General features: G+C 53.8%; 1 protein-coding gene across 1 annotated transcript in view; it reads left to right on the forward strand.

Moving 5' to 3' along the window:
• vwa3a (von Willebrand factor A domain containing 3A) overlaps positions 1–18,275 on the forward strand; it is a 33,682-nt gene that overhangs the window by 13,309 nt on the left and 2,098 nt on the right. The window contains exons 14-31 of the mRNA XM_055651908.1: positions 1,227–1,307; positions 1,677–1,771; positions 2,165–2,281; positions 2,510–2,584; positions 3,689–3,827; positions 4,543–4,744; positions 5,733–5,803; positions 6,238–6,396; positions 7,209–7,299; positions 8,224–8,316; positions 9,265–9,362; positions 10,850–11,002; positions 11,457–11,565; positions 11,831–11,975; positions 12,296–12,440; positions 15,122–15,273; positions 16,327–16,453; positions 17,457–17,554. Coding sequence (XP_055507883.1) covers positions 1,227–1,307; positions 1,677–1,771; positions 2,165–2,281; positions 2,510–2,584; positions 3,689–3,827; positions 4,543–4,744; positions 5,733–5,803; positions 6,238–6,396; positions 7,209–7,299; positions 8,224–8,316; positions 9,265–9,362; positions 10,850–11,002; positions 11,457–11,565; positions 11,831–11,975; positions 12,296–12,440; positions 15,122–15,273; positions 16,327–16,453; positions 17,457–17,554 — 2,150 coding nt within the window. The remainder of the gene's footprint in view (positions 1–1,226; positions 1,308–1,676; positions 1,772–2,164; positions 2,282–2,509; positions 2,585–3,688; positions 3,828–4,542; positions 4,745–5,732; positions 5,804–6,237; positions 6,397–7,208; positions 7,300–8,223; positions 8,317–9,264; positions 9,363–10,849; positions 11,003–11,456; positions 11,566–11,830; positions 11,976–12,295; positions 12,441–15,121; positions 15,274–16,326; positions 16,454–17,456; positions 17,555–18,275) is intronic.

Here is an 18,275-nt window from a genome sequence, read left to right on the forward strand (position 1 = left end):
GTAGGTCCCATCTTCCAGAACCTTCCGGCCCCTCAGCATCGCCCGACCGTACATCTCGGCTTCGGTCAGCATGGAGCGGTTGTGCCAAAGGGTCTTGTCTCCCTGTTGTCGGCCGGGATGGACACTGGGGTTGTGAAGCTGAGGGTGTTTGGGGTGAAGTTACGCTAAGCGATCGAATCCCATGGATTGCAGCCCTGAGACAAGATCAGGGTCAGGTTTATTATTGTCACCGAGGTACAGTGAAACGCTTTGTTTTGCAAGCTGTCCATACAGATCAGATAATGCTATACATAAATACAATCACGTCAAACTCAAGTACAATAGAGAGAGCAAAGGGGAAGATACAGAGTGAAGAATATAGTTCTCAGCATTGTAGCGCATCAGTTTCAGAGACAAAGTCCAATGTCCGCAATGGGATAGAAGTGAATCGGACAGTACCCTAGCTGATGGACCCCGTTCAGAAGCCTGACAACAGAGGGGAAGAAACTTTCAGAGTCAGATCAGATGGCACATTAAACACTTTTTATAATGCACCATGGGATGGTGGGAGGGGTGGGGGGGGGGGGGGGGGGTAGTGGGGTGGGGTAAGGTGTTGCCGAGTTATTGCCAATGATATTACTATAACCGAGTCAAGTAATATCATTGTGTAAGCAGTAGAAACAAACAACTACAGATGCTGGATAATACACAAAAGGACACAAAGTGCAGGAGTAACTCAGCGGGTCAGGCAGCATCCCTGGAGAACATGACAGTTCGGGACGGGCCCTTCTTCAGACTGGTTGTATGATTATGATATGATTGTATGATTATGATTGTGTTTATAATTTGTTTGGTTGTTTTGTTGTTCCGCGAGCATTGCCACTTTCATTTCACTGCACATCTCGTATGTGTATGTGACAAATAAACTTGACTTGACTTGACTTGACTTGTAGGGGGAGAAAGCTGGAAAATAAGTTCTTCAGATTGAAGAAGGGTCCAGAATCGAAATGTCCTTTCCCTCCACAGATGCTGCCTGACCCGCTAAGTTATTCCAGCACTTTGTATTTTGCTAAAGATTCCAACGTTTGGGGTTCCTAGTGACGGCACTCGGTGTAACCGTGCCAGGGTGAGCGGCGCACGGGTTACAGTGTCGGGGAAGGGAGGGGAGGGTTGGTGATGAGGTGAAGGGAATGGTGAGAGGTGATGTGAGGGGTCAGCAAGGCACTAATTGACTGGGTGCTCTGTAGAAAGCCATGATGCAGCTGGAGTGGTTCGACGGGACGGTGAGGAATCTTCACGTGGACCCACCCCAACTCTACCAGTATCAGGTGAGGCTCCCCCAGCCCACCCTCCCCATTCACCCTCCGCCATCCCTCTCCACTCCCCATGGCAATCCCTGACTGCCCCCCCCCCACCCTACCCCCACTGCCGTTCCCTCTGTCCTCACCCCACCCTGGGCTGTCTCCCACCAGGGCTGGTTGCTGACCTCTCTCTCCCTGTGACCCCCCTCCCCCCCCCCCCCCCCCCCCCCCCATGGGCCCGTCTCCACTCGTGGCCGTTCCCTGACCTCTCTTCCCCCTGACCCGTTTCTCTCTCCCCCAGCAGCCAATCTCTGACCCCTGTCTCCCCCTGTGGCCGTCCCCTGACCTTTCTCCCCTGACCTTTCTCCCCCTGACCCCTGATCTGTCTCTCCCCAGGGCTCCCTGTCCCGGGCGGTCAGGGTCTTCCAGCGTCGTCTCGGCTGGTTGTGTTCGGGTAGCAGACGGGTCTGGGGCAACCTGTGTGAGGAGAGGTCAGTATTTAACACTGTGACCCCGGGTCGCTACCCCGCGCCGTGACCCTGGTTTCCGCGGTGACATTGGGCGGTTGCCCTTGCGACGTGTTTCCCCTAGTGGTGACCCCGAGAGGTTGCCGTGGTGATATATGACCCCCGGGAGGTGACCCCTACATTGGGCAGTTGCTGTGGTTACGAGTGACCCCAGTGTTGCCTTGGCAACGTGTGATCCTGGGCAGTGACCTCGTGGATTAGCCCTGCGTTGCCATGGTGATGCGTGACCCTGGGTGGTGACCCCCACATTGCCGTGGGACCCCTGGTGGTGACCCCTGCGTAATCGAGGTGACTTGTGACCCCCAAGCGGTGACCCCTGCGTTGCCATGATGATGTGCAATGTCCACTCTCCCACAGGGTGCTGCTGATGGTGGACACCTCGACCCTCTCCCCCGGCACCGACCCCCCCCTCCAGCTGCTCCGGCCACTTCTCCAGCAACAGCTGCCCCGGACACAGGCCTTCAACCTGCTGGCGTGAGTGACCGCTGACCGCGGGGGGGGGGGGGAGGGGTTTGGAACAGGGGAGTGGTTTGTGTGGAGGGATGGATTTGGGGGAGGGGAGGGTTTGGAGCAGGAGGGTGTTAGGGGAAATGGGGGGTTGGGAGGGGGGGGGGGATTGGGGAAAGGAAGAGGTTCTGGGGAGGGGGCGCTACCACCGGTGCCGATTTTTGACCCATTCTCCCGGCGATCTCCTCCCTCCAGGTTCGGCTCTGGGGTCCAACGCTACGGGCCGGGCCTACTGCCCACTACACCCGCCAGCCTGCAGGCTGCCTGGAGGTGGGTTCCTGCAGCCCCCTCACCCCTCCCTCACTCTGCCCCTCCATCGTTTTGTGCTCCCTGTGCTCCTCCCTCCCTCCCTCCTTTTGCCCCTCCCTCACCCCTGCCTCCCTCCCTTGCTCCTGCCACTCTCACACCTTCCCTCCTACGCTCGCCCCCCCTTCAGAGGGGAGACGGAGTGTGGGACGGTCAGAATATTCCAGTCAGTTTGTGGCTTGGCCTGGCCATACAACGCTTCAGGACCTTCTCCTTCCCCTCTGTTAAAGCTTCTGAACGGTCCTTCCATAAGCTAGTGTACTGTCCGATTCACCTCTACCCCGTTGTGGTCTCTGGAACTGCTACGTTACAATGATGAGAACTAGATTCTGCACTCTGTATCTTCTGATTTGCTCTACCTATTGTATTTGCGTCTGACTTGATAGTATTTTTGTTTAGTTTTGGAGTTTAGAAGAATGAGGGGGACCTCATTGAAAGGTACCAAATAGTGAAATGCTTGGATAGAGAATATGTGGGGAGGATGTTTCCACGAGTGGGAGAGTCTAGCACTAGAGGTCATAGCCTCAGAATTAAAGGACGTTTCTTTAGGAAGGAGACGAGGAGGAATTTCTTTAGTCAGATGGTGGTGAATCTGTGGAATTATTTGCCACAGAAGGCTGTGGAGGCCAAGTCAATAGATACTTTATTTATAGATAGATTCTTGATTAATACAGGTGTCAGGGGTTATGGGGAGAAGGCAGGAGAATGGAGTTAGAAGGGAGAGATAGATCTGCCATGATTGAATGGCGGAGTAGACTCGATGGGCCAAAAGGCTTAATTCTGCTCCTATCACTCATGACCTTTTCACTGTAGCTCTGTACACTAATAATAAACTAAACCAAACCAAACTAAACTAAATCATGGAGACCACATGCAAGAGTCGCCAGGTTTTGGTGCCATTCCACAGGTCCAGCTGTAGATGGTAGTGAAGGCCTGTTGCAGCCGTCGCCTCTGTCCAGATTGTCCTGCGATCCATCATCCCTCTCCTCGCCCGGCCACCCTCAGCCCCCGTGCCCCCGGGTAGAGGTGACAATAACAAACCTGAGGCTGTGTCTGCGCCCCTGACAGGTGGTGCCTGTCGCTGCAGCGTGAGGGCAGCCGGAACCTGCTGGCCGCACTGAGAGCAGCGATGGAGACTGACGTCAGCTGTCTCAGCGGACCCTGTGGGATCTACCTCCTCATCGCCGGCGCTCCCGACCAGGCCCTGGTAAGGCTTCACCGGAGAGCTGACTGCGGCAGACACTGTGCGGCCGGTCTGTAATAACGGATGGACAGGCCGGGCGGCATCTGAGGGGGGAGTAGTGGAAAATGTTTCCCACACCGGGAGGGAGGGTCAGGCAGGGTTTGAATGGAGTGGAGCTTTCCTCAGGGAGAAGTCTACACTCGGTGAAACAGACACATCGAGAATAGCTGGGGTTACTGCATGATGTATTCACAGATGTGCACAGGTATGGTTTCCAGATGTGCAGAGGTGTGGGCCACAGGTATAGAGATGTGGGCCCCAGATGTGATGTGTGGGCCCCAGATGTTCAGAGGTGTGTGGGCCCCAGATGTGGAGGCGTGGGTTCCAAATGAGGATAGCCATGAGCTCCATATGTGAACCCTGGACTGGGAGAAGCACGGATTCCAGATGTGAAAAATCATGGCGTCCAGATGCGAGGAACTGTGGGCTCCAGATGTGGATAGACGTGTCGTATTTGGAGTCTCAAACTTGATTTGGGAATCGTTGCGTGCTAACTAGTTAGTGGAAAGACTATACATGATTACAATCGAGCCATCCACAGTGTACAGTTATAGTTCAGTTGCGATCTCTTGGGATAGCAGGGTGGGCACGATGGGCTGAGTGGCCTCCACCAGCCCCCCCCCTATAGTCTGTGACCCCTCACCGCCTCTCTCTCTCTCTCTCTCTCTCTCGTCCTCAGGAACCTCTCGCCAGCTACATTGCCGAGGTCACCGGAGGTCGTGAACTCCGACTCCACGTCTGCCTCTATGACCCTGAGCCCGACCCTGACCTCGGGGAGTCGGCCCCTCCCCCCCGCTACGCCTCTCCCAGGGAGATGGGGGAGATCATGAGGAGTCTGGCGCGGTCGGGTGGCGGCCGGTTCCTCTGGTCCCGCGAGTCGGGTGAGTGAGGGTCGGCTTGGGGGAGTCTGTAAGACACAGGAACAGACCATTCAGCCCATCCAGTCTTCTCTGCCATTCAATCATGGCTTTCCCACACAGCCTTCCATCACACAGACCAGACTCCCCACTGTTCCCATCTACACTTCAAGCTGCCTCAGGAAAGCAGCCAACATAATCAAAGATGTCCTTGTCCCACCCCGGCCGTTCCTTCTTCACCCCACTCCCATCTGGCAGAAGCTACAGAAGCTTGAAAGCACGCATCATCAGACTCAGCAACAGCTTCTTCCACTCTGTTATCAGGCATCTGAATTGTCCTTCCATCAGCTTCCATAAAATTTGATACGGTGGCACAGCGGTAGAGTTGCTGCCTGACAGTGCCAGAGACCCGGGTTCGATCCTGACTATGGGTCCTTGTCTGTACAGAGTTTGTACATTCTCCCCATGACCACGTGGGTTTTCTCCAAGATCTTTGTTTTCCACCCACACTCCAAAGACGTAGGTTAATTGACTTGGTATAAATGTAAATTGCCCCTAGTGTGTGTAGGATTGTGTTAATGTGCGGAGATCGCTGGTCTGTGCGGACTCGGTGGGCCAAAGGGCCTGTTTCCACAATGTATCTCTAAACTAAACTAAACTAACTGTCCAATTTGCCTCTACCTCATCGCAGACAACGTCCCCCTTTCCTTCTCTCCAGAGTTTCAGCCTGTCCCGCTGAGTTACTCCAGCAGTTTGTGTCTACCTGTAGATACAAGGAATTGCAGATACTGGTTTACAAGCAGGTCAGGCAGCATCTCTGGACAACATGAATAGGTGACGCTTCAGGTCGGGACCCTTCTGCACAATGGAGACATTGAAGAAGTCACCTATCAATGTCCTCCAGAGATGCTGCCTGACCTGCCGAGCTACTCGAGCGAGAGTCCACACGGTCGGTGGGAGGAGAGGAAGGTTTCACATCCTTTTCTCAGTGAACTTTCTGGTTGGTTTTCAGGTATCATCGAAAGTGATGACATTCAGCTGATATTGGCCGAAGTGGAAAAGGCAGTCGACTACTCCAGGAAGGTGCGTGGGGGATCGTTACCTGTGTAAAACCCAGGCCATAGCACAGTGTTAGTCAACATGTGGCACCTTCACCTGTAGGAGAGGAGTCTGTCTGTGAGCACGTGCCCGTGTGTGGTGTGTGTCTGTGAGCGCATGTCCGTGTGTGGCTGTGAGCGCATGTCCGTGTGTGGCGTGTCTGTGAGCATGTGCCCGTGTGTGGTGTGTCCGTGTTTGGTGTGTCTGTGAGCACGTGTACTTGTGATGTGTCCGTGAGCGCGTGTCCATGTGTGGTGTGTCTGTGAGCACGTGCCCGTGTGTGGCATGTCCGTGTGTGCCTTGTTGCCGTGTCCGTCACTGTTCTCTCTCCCTCCGCTTGTTGCCGTGTCCGTCACTGTTCTCTCTCCTCCCGCTCTCTCCTGTTGCCGTGTCCGTCACTGTTCTCTCTCCTCCTGCAGTGCGCCCTGTTGCTCGAGTCCCTCCACCGGCGTTCGGGAAGGCTGGCTGCAGACGAGCAGGTCCCACCGGGTGGCCTTGAGGTGGTGCTGAAGGAGGGGTGTCGCAGCCCCCTGAAGCTGCAGGCTCCGAAGCCCACTGCCCTCTCCCTGGCCAGAATGGTACCATATACTCCGTCTCCGCCAACGCAGACTGGTCCTGCCCTTGCAAACTGCCCCTCCCTCACAGTGGATCACTGTTGAATCAACCAGCCATATAAAGGGTGGCACAGAGGCGCAGTGGTAGAGCTGCCTTACAGCTCCACAGACCCTGGTTTGAACCTGACTACGGGTGATGTCTGTACGGTGTTTGCACGTTCTCCCTGTGACCACGTGGTTTATCTTGAGATCTTTGATATCCAAGTCAAGTCAAGTCAAGTTTATTTGTCACATACACATACGAGATGTGCAGTGAAATGAAAGTGGCATCCTCCATCCTCCCACATTGCAAAGACGTGCGGGTTTGTAGGTCAATTGGCTTTCGTAAATTGCCCCTGGTGTGTAATGCAGAACTAGTGGACAGGTGCTCAATGGTCAGCATGGACTCGGAGGGGCCTGTTTCCATGCTGTTTCTAAACTAAAGTGAGCTAAACTAAATTGAACAAACCAAAACCCCTTGGCAAAGGTTCAGCTGTCCCAGGAGGGCGTGTGGGGAGGGAGGGAAACGGGGTGGGGGGAAATATGGGGGGAGAGGGGAGTGGTTGGGGGAAGGGTGTGGGGAGAGAGGGGGATGAGTGAGAGAGGCTGGGTGGGAGGAGAGGGGTGATGAGAGAGATGGGGGAGGGAGCAGAGGGAGAGGAGAGCGATGGGAGAGAGTAAGGGCCGGATGGGCGGTGAGGGGAGAGAGGGAAGGGGTAGGAGGGGAAGGTGGGGGTGGGATGGAGGTGTGGCGGGAGAGGGGCGAGGATTAACGGGATCGTTCTGTGCGCCTGCAGCGAGCTCTGGTGGACGGGGGCGGGGAGAGAGCGCCGGCGTTCAAAGCCTTGACCTGGCGACCAAGCAGCGGAAAGACGGCCACCGCTCCAGGTGGGTTAGCAGGCAAGGCTCGGGCGGAGTGGCCTGCCCCTCCACTGAAGGCCACTCTGCCCCTCCACATAGTGATAAACTGAAGCTTCCCTCTCCCTCCCCTGTTCCCAGACACCGCCCACACTACACACCTCCCCATCCCCACCCATGACCCATTTAAATCAGATATTGCGTTCAGTTTTGGTCAGCCTGCTATGGGATGGATGTTGTTACGATGGAAAGGGTGCAGAGAAGTTTTATGAGGATATTGCCAGGACTTGAGATCCTGAGCATTAGGGAGAGGTTGAACAGGCAAGGACTATATTCCTTGGAGCGCAGGAACATTGCGAGTGATTTTATAGAGGTGTACAAAAATCACGAGAGGAATGGATTGGGTAGACACACAGGGACTCCTGCCCAGAGTAGGGAATTTGAGAACCAGAGGGCATAGGTTTAAGATGAAGAGGGAGAGATTTAATAGGAACCTAAGGGGCAATTATTTCTCTTGATGGTGGTGAGGGTATGGAATGAGCTGCTGGAGGAGGCAGTTGAGGCAGGGACTATAGCGATGTTTGAGAAGCATTTAGACAGGACAGGATGTGTTCAGTGCGATAGGGGCCAAGCGCAGGCAGGTGGGACTAGAATAGATGGGGCATTTTGGCTGGCATGGACATGTTGGGCTGAAGGGCCTGTTTCCATGCAGTATGACTCTATCTTCTGCCCGATGTGAGCGGAGAGAAGGATGCATGACTGGGGTGGGAATCGGTGGCTACCCCTGGGGGCAGCTGGTGATCCCCTGCCCCCCCCCCCCCTCCATCCCCCCATCACCCTGCCCCTCCCTCCCCCCACCCCTCTGAAGGTGTGGACCACCAGGGATGGGCGGGCTGTGCCCACCTTTCACCACGGGGCTCCGATACGCATGTAACACGGCTGTTTGTCCACCAGCTCGCCCCAGCCATACGCGGACACGCCCCACGGGCCGGGCCAGGAGGAAGGTGATGAGCTCGGCCTTTTACACGGATCAAGGGAGGAAAGTGGGTGAGTACAACTGTGGGCAGAGAACAGGAACCGGCCCATCAGCCCATCATGTCTGTGCCAACCATGATCTATTTAATCCCTCTGCCCGCACATGATCCATATCCCTCCATTCCCTGCATATCCATGAGCCTATCCAAAAGCCTCTTAAACACCACTATGGTTTCTGCCTCCACCACCACCGCTGGCAACGTGTTCCAGGCCCCCACCGCCCACTGTGTAAAAAAAAATCCCACACATCTCTTTTAAACTTTGCCCCTCTCGCCTTAAAGCTATGCCCCAATTCTGTAGACACAAGGAATTGCAGATGCTGGTTTACAAAAAAGGTCACAAAGTGCTGGAGTAACTCAGCGGGTCCGGCTGCATATTGGAGGACGTTTATAGGTGACGTTTTGGGTCTGGACCCTTCTTCGGACTGATTCTATCGCATTTTCTCAGACCCATGCAAGTTCTGCATGTTAGATGTTGTCCAAGATGATAAAAACATCTTGATGTAAAATATTCTGGGGCGGTGGAGCTGCTGCCTCACAGCACCAGAGACCTCCGGGTTCGATGCTGACCTCAGGTGCAGTCTGTGTGGAGTTTTTTACATTTCCTCCAGGTGCTCCGATTCAACATCCAAAAGACGTGCGCGTTTGCAGGTTAATTGGCTTCTGTAAATTGCTCCTGGTTTATTGGGAGTGGATGAGAAAGTGGGATAACATCGAACGAGTGCGAACGGGAAATAGACATAAAGTGCTGGAGTAACTCAGCGGGTCAGGCAGGGTCTCTGGAGAAAAGGAATAGGTGATGTTTCGGGTCGGAACCCTTCTTCACGCTTCAGGTGGTCGGTGTGGGCCGAAGGGCCTGTTTCCGTGCTGTATCTCTAAGCTAAGCCTGCAGCTCGAGGTGTGTGGGGGGATTGTGTGTGTCGAGGCCTCGGGGTCTGAGCGGCTGCCTTTGTGTTGGCAGGAGCCGTGTACCAGACACCGCCCGGAACGAGACGGGGCAGATCGGTGATCCCCTCCATCACACTGCCACGGGAGGAGGAGGTTTGCACCACCGCAGCGGTAAGGCCTGTCCCACACCCACTCCCCCAGCGCCCACTCCCCACAGCACCCACTCCCAACACCCACTCCCAGCACCCACTCCCCCAGCACCCACTCCCCCAGCACCCACTCCCCCACTCCCCCACACCCACTCCCCCCACTCCCCCAGCACCCACTCTCCCAGCACCCACTCCCCACCCACTCCCCCCCAGCACCCCCCCACTCCCCCAACACTCCCACTCCCCCCCACAGCCCAAACTCACCCACTCCCCACCCACTCCCAAACACCCACTCCCCCACTCCCAGCACCCACTCTCAGCACCCACTCCCCAGCACCTCCCCCAGCGCCCACCCCCACCCACTCCCCCAACACCCACTCCCCCACCCACTCCCACCCCCCAACACCCACTCCCCAGCACCCACTCCCCCAGCACCCACTCCCAGCACCCACTCCCCAACACCCACTCCCCCAACACCCACTCCCCAACACCCACCAGCCCCCACCAACCCCCACACCCACTCCCACCACCCACTCCAGCACCCACTCCCCCTCCCCCACCCACTCTCAGCACCCACTCCCCCACTCTCAGCACCCACTCCCCCAACACCCCTCCTCCCCACCCACTCCCCCAACACCCACTCCCAACACCCACTCCCCCACTCCCAGCACCCACTCCCCCGGAACCACAGCACCCACCCCCAACCTACCCACTCCCAACACCCTCCCCCACTCCCTCCCAGCACCCACTCCCCCACACCCACTCCCCACCCACTCACCCACTCCCCCAACACCCACTCCCCCAACACCCACTCCCAACACCCACTCCCAACACCCACTCCCCCACACCCACTCCCCAACACCCACTCCCCCAACACCCACTCCCCCAACACCCACTCCCCAACACCCACTCCCCCAACACCCACTCCCCAACACCCACTCCCCCAGCACCCACTCCCCCAACACCCACTCCCCCAACACCCACTCCCCCCCACTCCCAGCACCCACTCCCCCAGCACCCACTCCTCCCCAACACCCACTCCCAACACCCACTCCCCACCCACCCACTCCCCCAACACCCACCCCCCCTCCCAACACCCACTCCCCCACACCCACTCCCCGCTCAGCTACAGGAGACATCGCACAGTCCACACCCCACTGAACAAATCCTCAGGGTTTGGTTTCTGGCTCTGTGTAAACTCTCCACACCCCCTCCCTTTCACTGTGACCCCTCCAAGATCCCGGCCCACTCTACCCCTTCTCCACATCCCCTTCACTGTACCTTCTTGGGGACACCCTCCCCAATCAATACCCCCTGTAGATTCTGCACCTTCCCTAGGCCCCCGCCCGACACTTTGACCTTCACTTCATGGAGAAAGCCTCTCTGTCCTCTCTCTCCCTGCCCACACTGACGCTGCCCACATTGACACTGCCCCTATTGAACCTGCTCTCTCCCTGCCTGTCACTGACTCTCTCTCACCCCCCCCCCCCCCCCCCCCCCATGGTGCAGTGGCTGCGGTGTCAGGCCGTGGGGCGGCTGGGCCTGGACCTGCACCGATTGGCGTTGGGCGGTGGCTGCCGGCACGGGGCGTCGCTGGTGCGGAGCCTGGGCCGCAGGGTGGGCGCCCGGCACTGTGCCTCCCTCCCCACCGTCACCATCAACGTGAGTATGGCCGGGGGGGGGGGCGGGTTGATCAGGTGGGAGGGACAGGGTAGAGGGGGAAGGGATGGGGAGGGGAGAGGGTAGAGAGGGGGAGGGGATGGGGGGTAGAGGGGGGAGTGGAGGGGCTAGGGATAGAGGGGTGGTAAGGAGGGGGATGGGGGTTTTTTAAGGCGCTGTGTATGCACATTTGGACATTGCACTATTATTGAACACATTTTCTTTCTCATTTATTGTATTGTTTACAGTGTACTATGTTTACATATTCTGTTGTGCTGCTGCAAATAAGAATTTCATTATCTGGGACATATGACAATATGGGACACGTGACATTGGGGAAGGGGTGGAGGAGGGGGCAGGGGCTGAGGGAATCCTGACCAAGTGGTGACGTTGGGGTAGGGTGGGGTCAGGGGCTAGGGATCTCCGGCCGGTGGGTGACTTTGCTGTGCTGTTCCAGGCCCAGCAGAGACACTTGTACCTGCAGCCGCATGAACTGGACGAGTACATGGGACAGGTGCAGCGGCTGCTTCGTCGCTACCTGCAGCGGCTGCAGTGGCTCCTGTCAGGTAAGGACCCCTCCCCCTCCACACTCCCACCCTCACCTTTCCCCTCTCCCCTCACCCTCGCCCTTCCCCGCTGGTTGCCCTCCCCATCCCGTCTCCTCTCCACCTCCTCCCCTTTCCACCCTGCCCCCTCTCCTCACCATCCCTTCTCCACTCCGGCCCCTCACCATCCCCTCTCTGCCCCGGCCCCGCAGTAGGCTATGGCGGGGTGTGTTTGTGTGTGTGTGTGCCACTGCCGACAGGGTTTTGCCGGGATGTGTTTGTCCAGGGAGCAGGCGTCTGTTCGGCACCATTGTGGAGAAGCGAGTCTGTATCTGCATCGACACGTCGGGATCCACCCAGCCCTACCTGGCCGCTCTGAGGAAGGAGCTAACCTCCCTCATCTGGGAACAACTCCGAACCAATGTCCACAGGTGAGCGGGGAGGGAGGGGGGGGACCTGGGCTGCTGTACTGACCCCTCCCTCGGTCCATTCCCCACAGTGAACATAGCCCCAAGAGGACAATCCACACAATAGAACCAGTGCGGACAGGTGATCGAAGGGTCGGCATGGACTTGGTGGGCCGAAGGGCCTGTTTCCGTACTGTATAACTAAACTAAATAAAACTGACCTTGGGTGCTGCCTGTGCACAGTTTGCACGTTCTCCCTGTAACTGCGTGGGTTTCCTCCAGTTTCTTCCCACACCCTAGACATGCAGGTTTGATCACCTCTGTCTCTTGTTCCTTTGCTGCAGCTTCAACCTGCTGTCGTTCGCAGACACTGTGCGGAGCTGGAGGGAGGGTCTGCAGGAGGTGACCGATGCCTCGTGCCACGACGCCGTGCAGTGGGTGGGGGGCACCTTGGCTCAGGGCAGCACCAGCACCCTGGCGGCACTGCAGGTCAGCGATCGCCGGAAAACTCTCCCCGTGTTACACCCACCACATCACCCACACACTCCCCCTGCACCACCCACACACCCCCACCGCACCACCTGCACACACTCCCCCTGTGCCACAGCTCCCCGCACACCCTCCTCCTTGCTCCCCACACACTATCCTCACTCTACCCCCGTACCACATGCTCCAATGAACGTTTGACAGCACTGGGCCTGTACTCGCTGGAGTTTGGAAGGATGAGGGGACACCTCAATGAAACTTACCGAATAGTGAAAGGCCTGGATAGAGTGAATGTGGAGAGGATGTTTCCACGTGTGGGAGTGTCTAGGATCAGTGGGCACTGCCAAAGAATAAAAGGACATCATTGTAGAAAGGAGATGAGGAGGCCAAGTCATTGGGTATTTTTTAAGACAGAGATTGACAGATTATTTATATTCCCTTTATATAGTCACTTTATTGTTTTGGCTGTGCCCACTTGTCCCTTTATTCTGGGGCTTTGCCCTCTGCTCCCTGTAACCTGGGGCTGTGCCCACAGGTCCTACACTGTTAAAGCAACTTGTACTGAAACCTACCAGGGAGAAGGCAATTCTGGATTTAGTATTGTGTAATAAACCAGATTTGATAAGGGAACTCAAGGTAAAAGAACCATTAGGAGGTAGTGACCATAATATGATGTTTTAATCTGCATTTTGAGAGGGAGAAGGTAAAATCAGAAATGTCAATATTGCAGTTGAACAAAGGGGACTATGGAGGCATGAGGGAGGAGCTGGCCAAAGTGGGCTGGAAAGGGACCCTAGCATGGATGACGGTCTCTGGCCAAGACCGTAAGAAATTACACAGAGCTGTGGAGGTAGCCCAGTCAATCACATGAACCAGACCTTGCGGCACAGCGGTAGAAGTGCTGCCTTACAGCGCAAGAGACCCCGGTTTGATCCTGACTTCGGGTGCAGTCTGTATGGAGTTTGTACGTTTCACCAGGTTCACCCGGTTAATTGCCAGAATGGCGGGACTGAAATATGAGGAAAGAATGGATCGACTGGGCTTATATTCACTGGAATTTAGAGAGGGTATCTTATAGAAACATGTTAAATTCTTAAGGGATTGGACAGGCTAGGTGCAGGAAAAATGTTCCCGGTGTTGGGGGAGTCCAGAACCAGGGGTCACTGTTTAAGAATAAGGGATAGGCCATTTAGGACAGAGATGAGGAATTTTTTTTTCACACAGAGAGTGAATCTGTGGAATTCTCTGTCACAGAAGGCCAATTTACTGGATGTATTCAAGAGAGAGTTAGATATAGCTCTAATGGAATCAAAGGATATGGGGAGAAAGCAGGAACGGGTTACTGATTTTGGATGATCAGCCATGATCATATTGAATGACGGTTCTAGCTCGTAGGGCCAAATGGCCTACTCCTGCACCTATTTTCGATGTTTCTATGTTCTCCCCTTGACCTGCGTGGGTCTTCGGTTTCCTTGCACACTCCAAAGACGTACAGGTTTGTAGGTTAATTGGCTTGGGATAAATGTAAAATCATCCCTAGTGTGTGTAGGGTAGTATTAATGTGTGGTGATCGCTGGTCGGTGTAGACTCAGTGGGCAGAAGGGCCTGTTTCCCCGCTGTTTCTGTAGGCTAGACTAGACACTCCCACCATGAAGGTGGTCTCTACCCAAAAGGCGGAGATTGACAGATTCTTGATTAATATGGGTGTCAAACATTATGGGGCAAAGGCAGGAGAATTGGGTTGAGAGGGAAAGATAGATCAGCCATGATTGAATGATGGAGTAAACTTGGTTGGCAGACAGGAAACAAAGAGTAGGGATTAGCGGATTTTATTAAATGTGAGGTTATCCACTGTGGTGGCAAGAACAGGAAGGCAGATTATTATCTGAATTATGTCAGGTTAGGAAAAGGGGAAGTACAACAAGACCTGGGTGTCCTTGTACATCAGTCACTAAAAGTAAGAATGCAGGTACAGCAGGCAGTGAAGAATGCTAATGGCATGTTGGCCTTCATAACAAGAGGAGTTGAGTATAGGAGCAAAGAGGTCCTTCTGCAGTTGTACAGGGCCCTGGTGAGACCACATCTGGAGTATTGTGTGCAGTTTTGGTCTCCTAATTTGAGGAAGAACATTCTTGCTATTGAGGGAGTGCAGCGTAGGTTCACGAGGTTAATTCCTGGGATGGCGGGACTGTCATATGATGAAAGAATGGAGCGGCTGGGCTTATATTCACTGGGATTTAGAAGGATGAGAGGGAATCTTCTAGAAACATATAAAATTATTAAGGGATTGGTAGCACTAGATGCAGGAAACATGTTCCCGATGTTGGGGGAGTCCAGAACCAGGAGCCACAGTTTAAGAGTAAGGGTAGGCCATTTAGAACTGAGATGAGAAAAAACTTTTTCACCCAGAGAATTGTGAATTTGTGGAATTCTCTGCCTCAGAAGGCAGTGGAGGACGATTCGCTGGATGCTTTCAAAAGGGAGTTAGATAGAGCTCTTAGGGCCAGCGGAATCAAGGGATATGGGTTAGAAGGCAGGAACGGGGTACTGATTGTGGATGATCAGCCATGATCACAATGAATGGATGTGCTGGCTCGAAGGGCCGAATGTCCTACTCCTGCACCTACTGTCTATGAATCTATGTTCACTGCCACTGACGTTTGCTCCTGCTGCGTTGCCCACAGGCGGCGTTTGGTCACGCGGGCGTGCAAGGGGTGTACGTGCTGACGGACGGGAAGCCGGACTCCAGCTGTTCCAGCGTTCTGCAGGAGACCCGGAGGATGAACCGGGGGAGAAGAGTCAGAGTGCACACTGTGTCTCTCTGCTGCACAGACAGGTGAGGGTTTAGTTTACAGTGACTGAGATACAGTGAAAAGCTTTTTTGTTGCGTGCTATCCAGTCATCGGAGAGTCTACACATGACTACAAGTGTGTATGAAGGAACTGCAGATGCTGGTTTACACCGAAAATAGACACAAAATGCTGGTGTAACTCAGCAGGACAGGCTGCATCTCTGGAGAGAGGGAACGGGGTCGTTTTGGGTCGAGACTGAAGAAGGATCTCGACCCAAAACATCATACATTCCTTCCCTCCAGTAATGCGGCCTGTCCCGCTGAGTTACTCCAGCATTTTGTGTATATATACATGATTACAACCAAGCCGTCCACTGTGTACAGATACATGATAAAGAGAATAACGTTTAGTGCAAGTTAAAGTCCAGTAAAGTCTGATTAAAGATAGTCCGAGGGTCTCCCATGAAATAGACAGTAGCTCAGGACTGCTCTCTAGTTGGTGATAGGGTGGTTCAGTTGCCTGATAACAGCTGGGAAGAAACTGTCCCTGAATACCTCTTGCCTGATGGGAAAGGGGAGAAGAGGGAGTGACTGGGGTGAGACATGTCCTGATTATGCTGCTGGCCTTGTGGGGGTGGGGTCTGTCTGCGGTTGTCTAAATGATCTATCCACCGTGTTGCCCAGCCCATCAGCAACTAACTCCTGGCTACACAGAACAGTACAGCACAGGAACAGGCCCTTCGGCCCACAATGTCCGTGCCGAACATAGTGCCAAGTTAAACCGAAAAAAGTTCTGAACATGGATAAGTGACGTTTCAGGTCGGGATCCTTATTCAGACTGAGACTGACAAAGTTTAACTGGTCTCCTCTGCCAGCACGTGATCCATATCCCTCCATTCCCTGCATTTCTCACTATTGTATCTGCGTCCACCACCACCCCCGGCAGCGCGCTCCAGGCACTCGCCATTCTGTGCAGATAACTAGCCCCGCACATCTCCTTTAAGATTTGCCCCTCTCACCCTAAAGCTCTGCTCTCTAGGCAGTACCACATTGGGGGAGAAGGATCTGACCCTCGCTCTCTGGTTGTTCTGCCCACAGCACTGCCAACGAGTTCCTCAAGTCGCTGGCAGCTCAGAACCGAGGTCGCTTCCACCGCTGCTACGGAGCTACGGACGGGCAGCTGGTCGCTCACACAATGCTCACGGGAGGCTTCGCCGATGAAGACGTACGTCTCCGAGATTGTTTTATTGAAGTTATCTGTTATTATTAATGTTCTATTGGAAGTGATTACTTCTGTGCTGTGAATATTGACACCAAACCATAGCCAAACCTACTGCATACATTGTAAAACAACAAACAGAATCTATTTATTCACGCAACATTAAACAGAATATGTTTGTCCACAGAACAACAAACAGAATCTAACTGTTGATGGAACAAAAAAAAAATCTATTTATTTTTGAGACAGAAAAAATTAATATATTTATTTGTAACAAAAACTGTTTTGTTTTTTTCATGAGACAACAAACAGAGTCTATTTGTATGTGAGACATTGGTAGATGGGTGCAGTATGTGAAAAAGGCCAGAGGTGAGAAGGGAGACAAAAAAGGGTGTCAGATACGGAGAGACGAGGAGGAGTGAAATTTAAAGCCACAGGGAGAGATATGTGGGGGTGGGGACGGGATGGGATGGGAGAGAAGAGAGGCAACATAATGGGAGAAATGGGGTGGGGGGGGGGGGGGACAAAGGAAAGAGTGTGAAAGCGGGAGAGGGTTACTTAAAATTGGAGAAATCATTGTTCATATAATTGCGTTGTAAACCATCAAAGCCTTCTCCTGCCCACTCCATCATTGTGAAGAAGGGTCCCAACATGAAAAGTCGCCATTCCATTCCTGTGGATGCTGCCCAACCCATTGAGTTACTTCAGCACTTTGTGCTTTGCTGAAGAATTCAGCATCTGCAGACTCTTGTGTGTCTGTGTAACCACAGTTAGATAATGTGGTCTGGAGTCGGGTGCAATGTTTGGTCCTTGGGAAATGCACCCAGCAGGTGACCTTCCCGTACTTCCAACATATGGACCATAAATCAGACCTTGGACTGTTTTTTTCCTTGTAAACGGCAGCAAAAGATGGTGACTGTGCATTTGTGGTTGTGCAAAAAAATGTCACTGTACTATGCATACACAACAATAAAGAACCATTGTACACTGCTGTGTTCTCTACCTCCAGGATCCCAACCTTCCTGACTTTGAGGGTGACGATTTAAAAAGGCTTTCTGAAGAAATTACTAAAGCACGAAGGTTCCTGTCTGAAGCACAGTCCTTCAGGTAGGTGCCAGTGTGGGACCTCTGTCATTCCAGTTCCAATCAAGAGCGACACACAGTGGTGCAGTAGGTAGAGCTGCTGCCTCACAGAGCCAGAGGCCCAGGTTTGATCCTGACCTCGGATGCCGTCTTTATGTGGAGTTTGCACGTCCTCCCTGTGACTCTGTGGGTTTTGTTCGGGTGCTCCGGTTTCCTTCCACATCCCAAAGACGTGTGGGTTTGGTTAATTGGCCCTCTGTAAATTGTCCCTAGAAAGTGGAATAACATAGATCTAGTGTGAATGTGTAATCGATGGTCGGCGTGGGCTCGGTGGGCCGAAGGGTCTGTTTCAGTGCTTTATCTTTCAGTCGATCAATCATTCTCTGCACTTGTGGAGAGATCGGATAGACGATGTTTCGGATCGGGTTCCTGCTCCAGAAACAGCATCCCAACCAGTCATGTTTCTGATCCGAATCATCATCTGTCCATGGATGCTGGACATCTGACATAAAAACAGGAAAATACTGGAATTATCAAGAGGCAAAAGTGTTTTATTATCATATGTCCCAGACAAAATAATGAAATTCTTACTTGCACTCGCACAAGTGAATATTTACTTTGTAGGAAAGAACTGCAGATGCTGGTTTAAATCGAAGGTAGACACAAAATGCTGGAGTACGTAACTCAGCAGGACAGGCAGCATCTCTGGAGAGAAGGAAATGGGTGACATTTCCGGTTGAGACCC

This window comes from Leucoraja erinacea, chromosome 20 (assembly GCF_028641065.1).
Source record: "Leucoraja erinacea ecotype New England chromosome 20, Leri_hhj_1, whole genome shotgun sequence".
Taxonomy (NCBI): Eukaryota; Metazoa; Chordata; class Chondrichthyes; order Rajiformes; family Rajidae; genus Leucoraja; species Leucoraja erinaceus.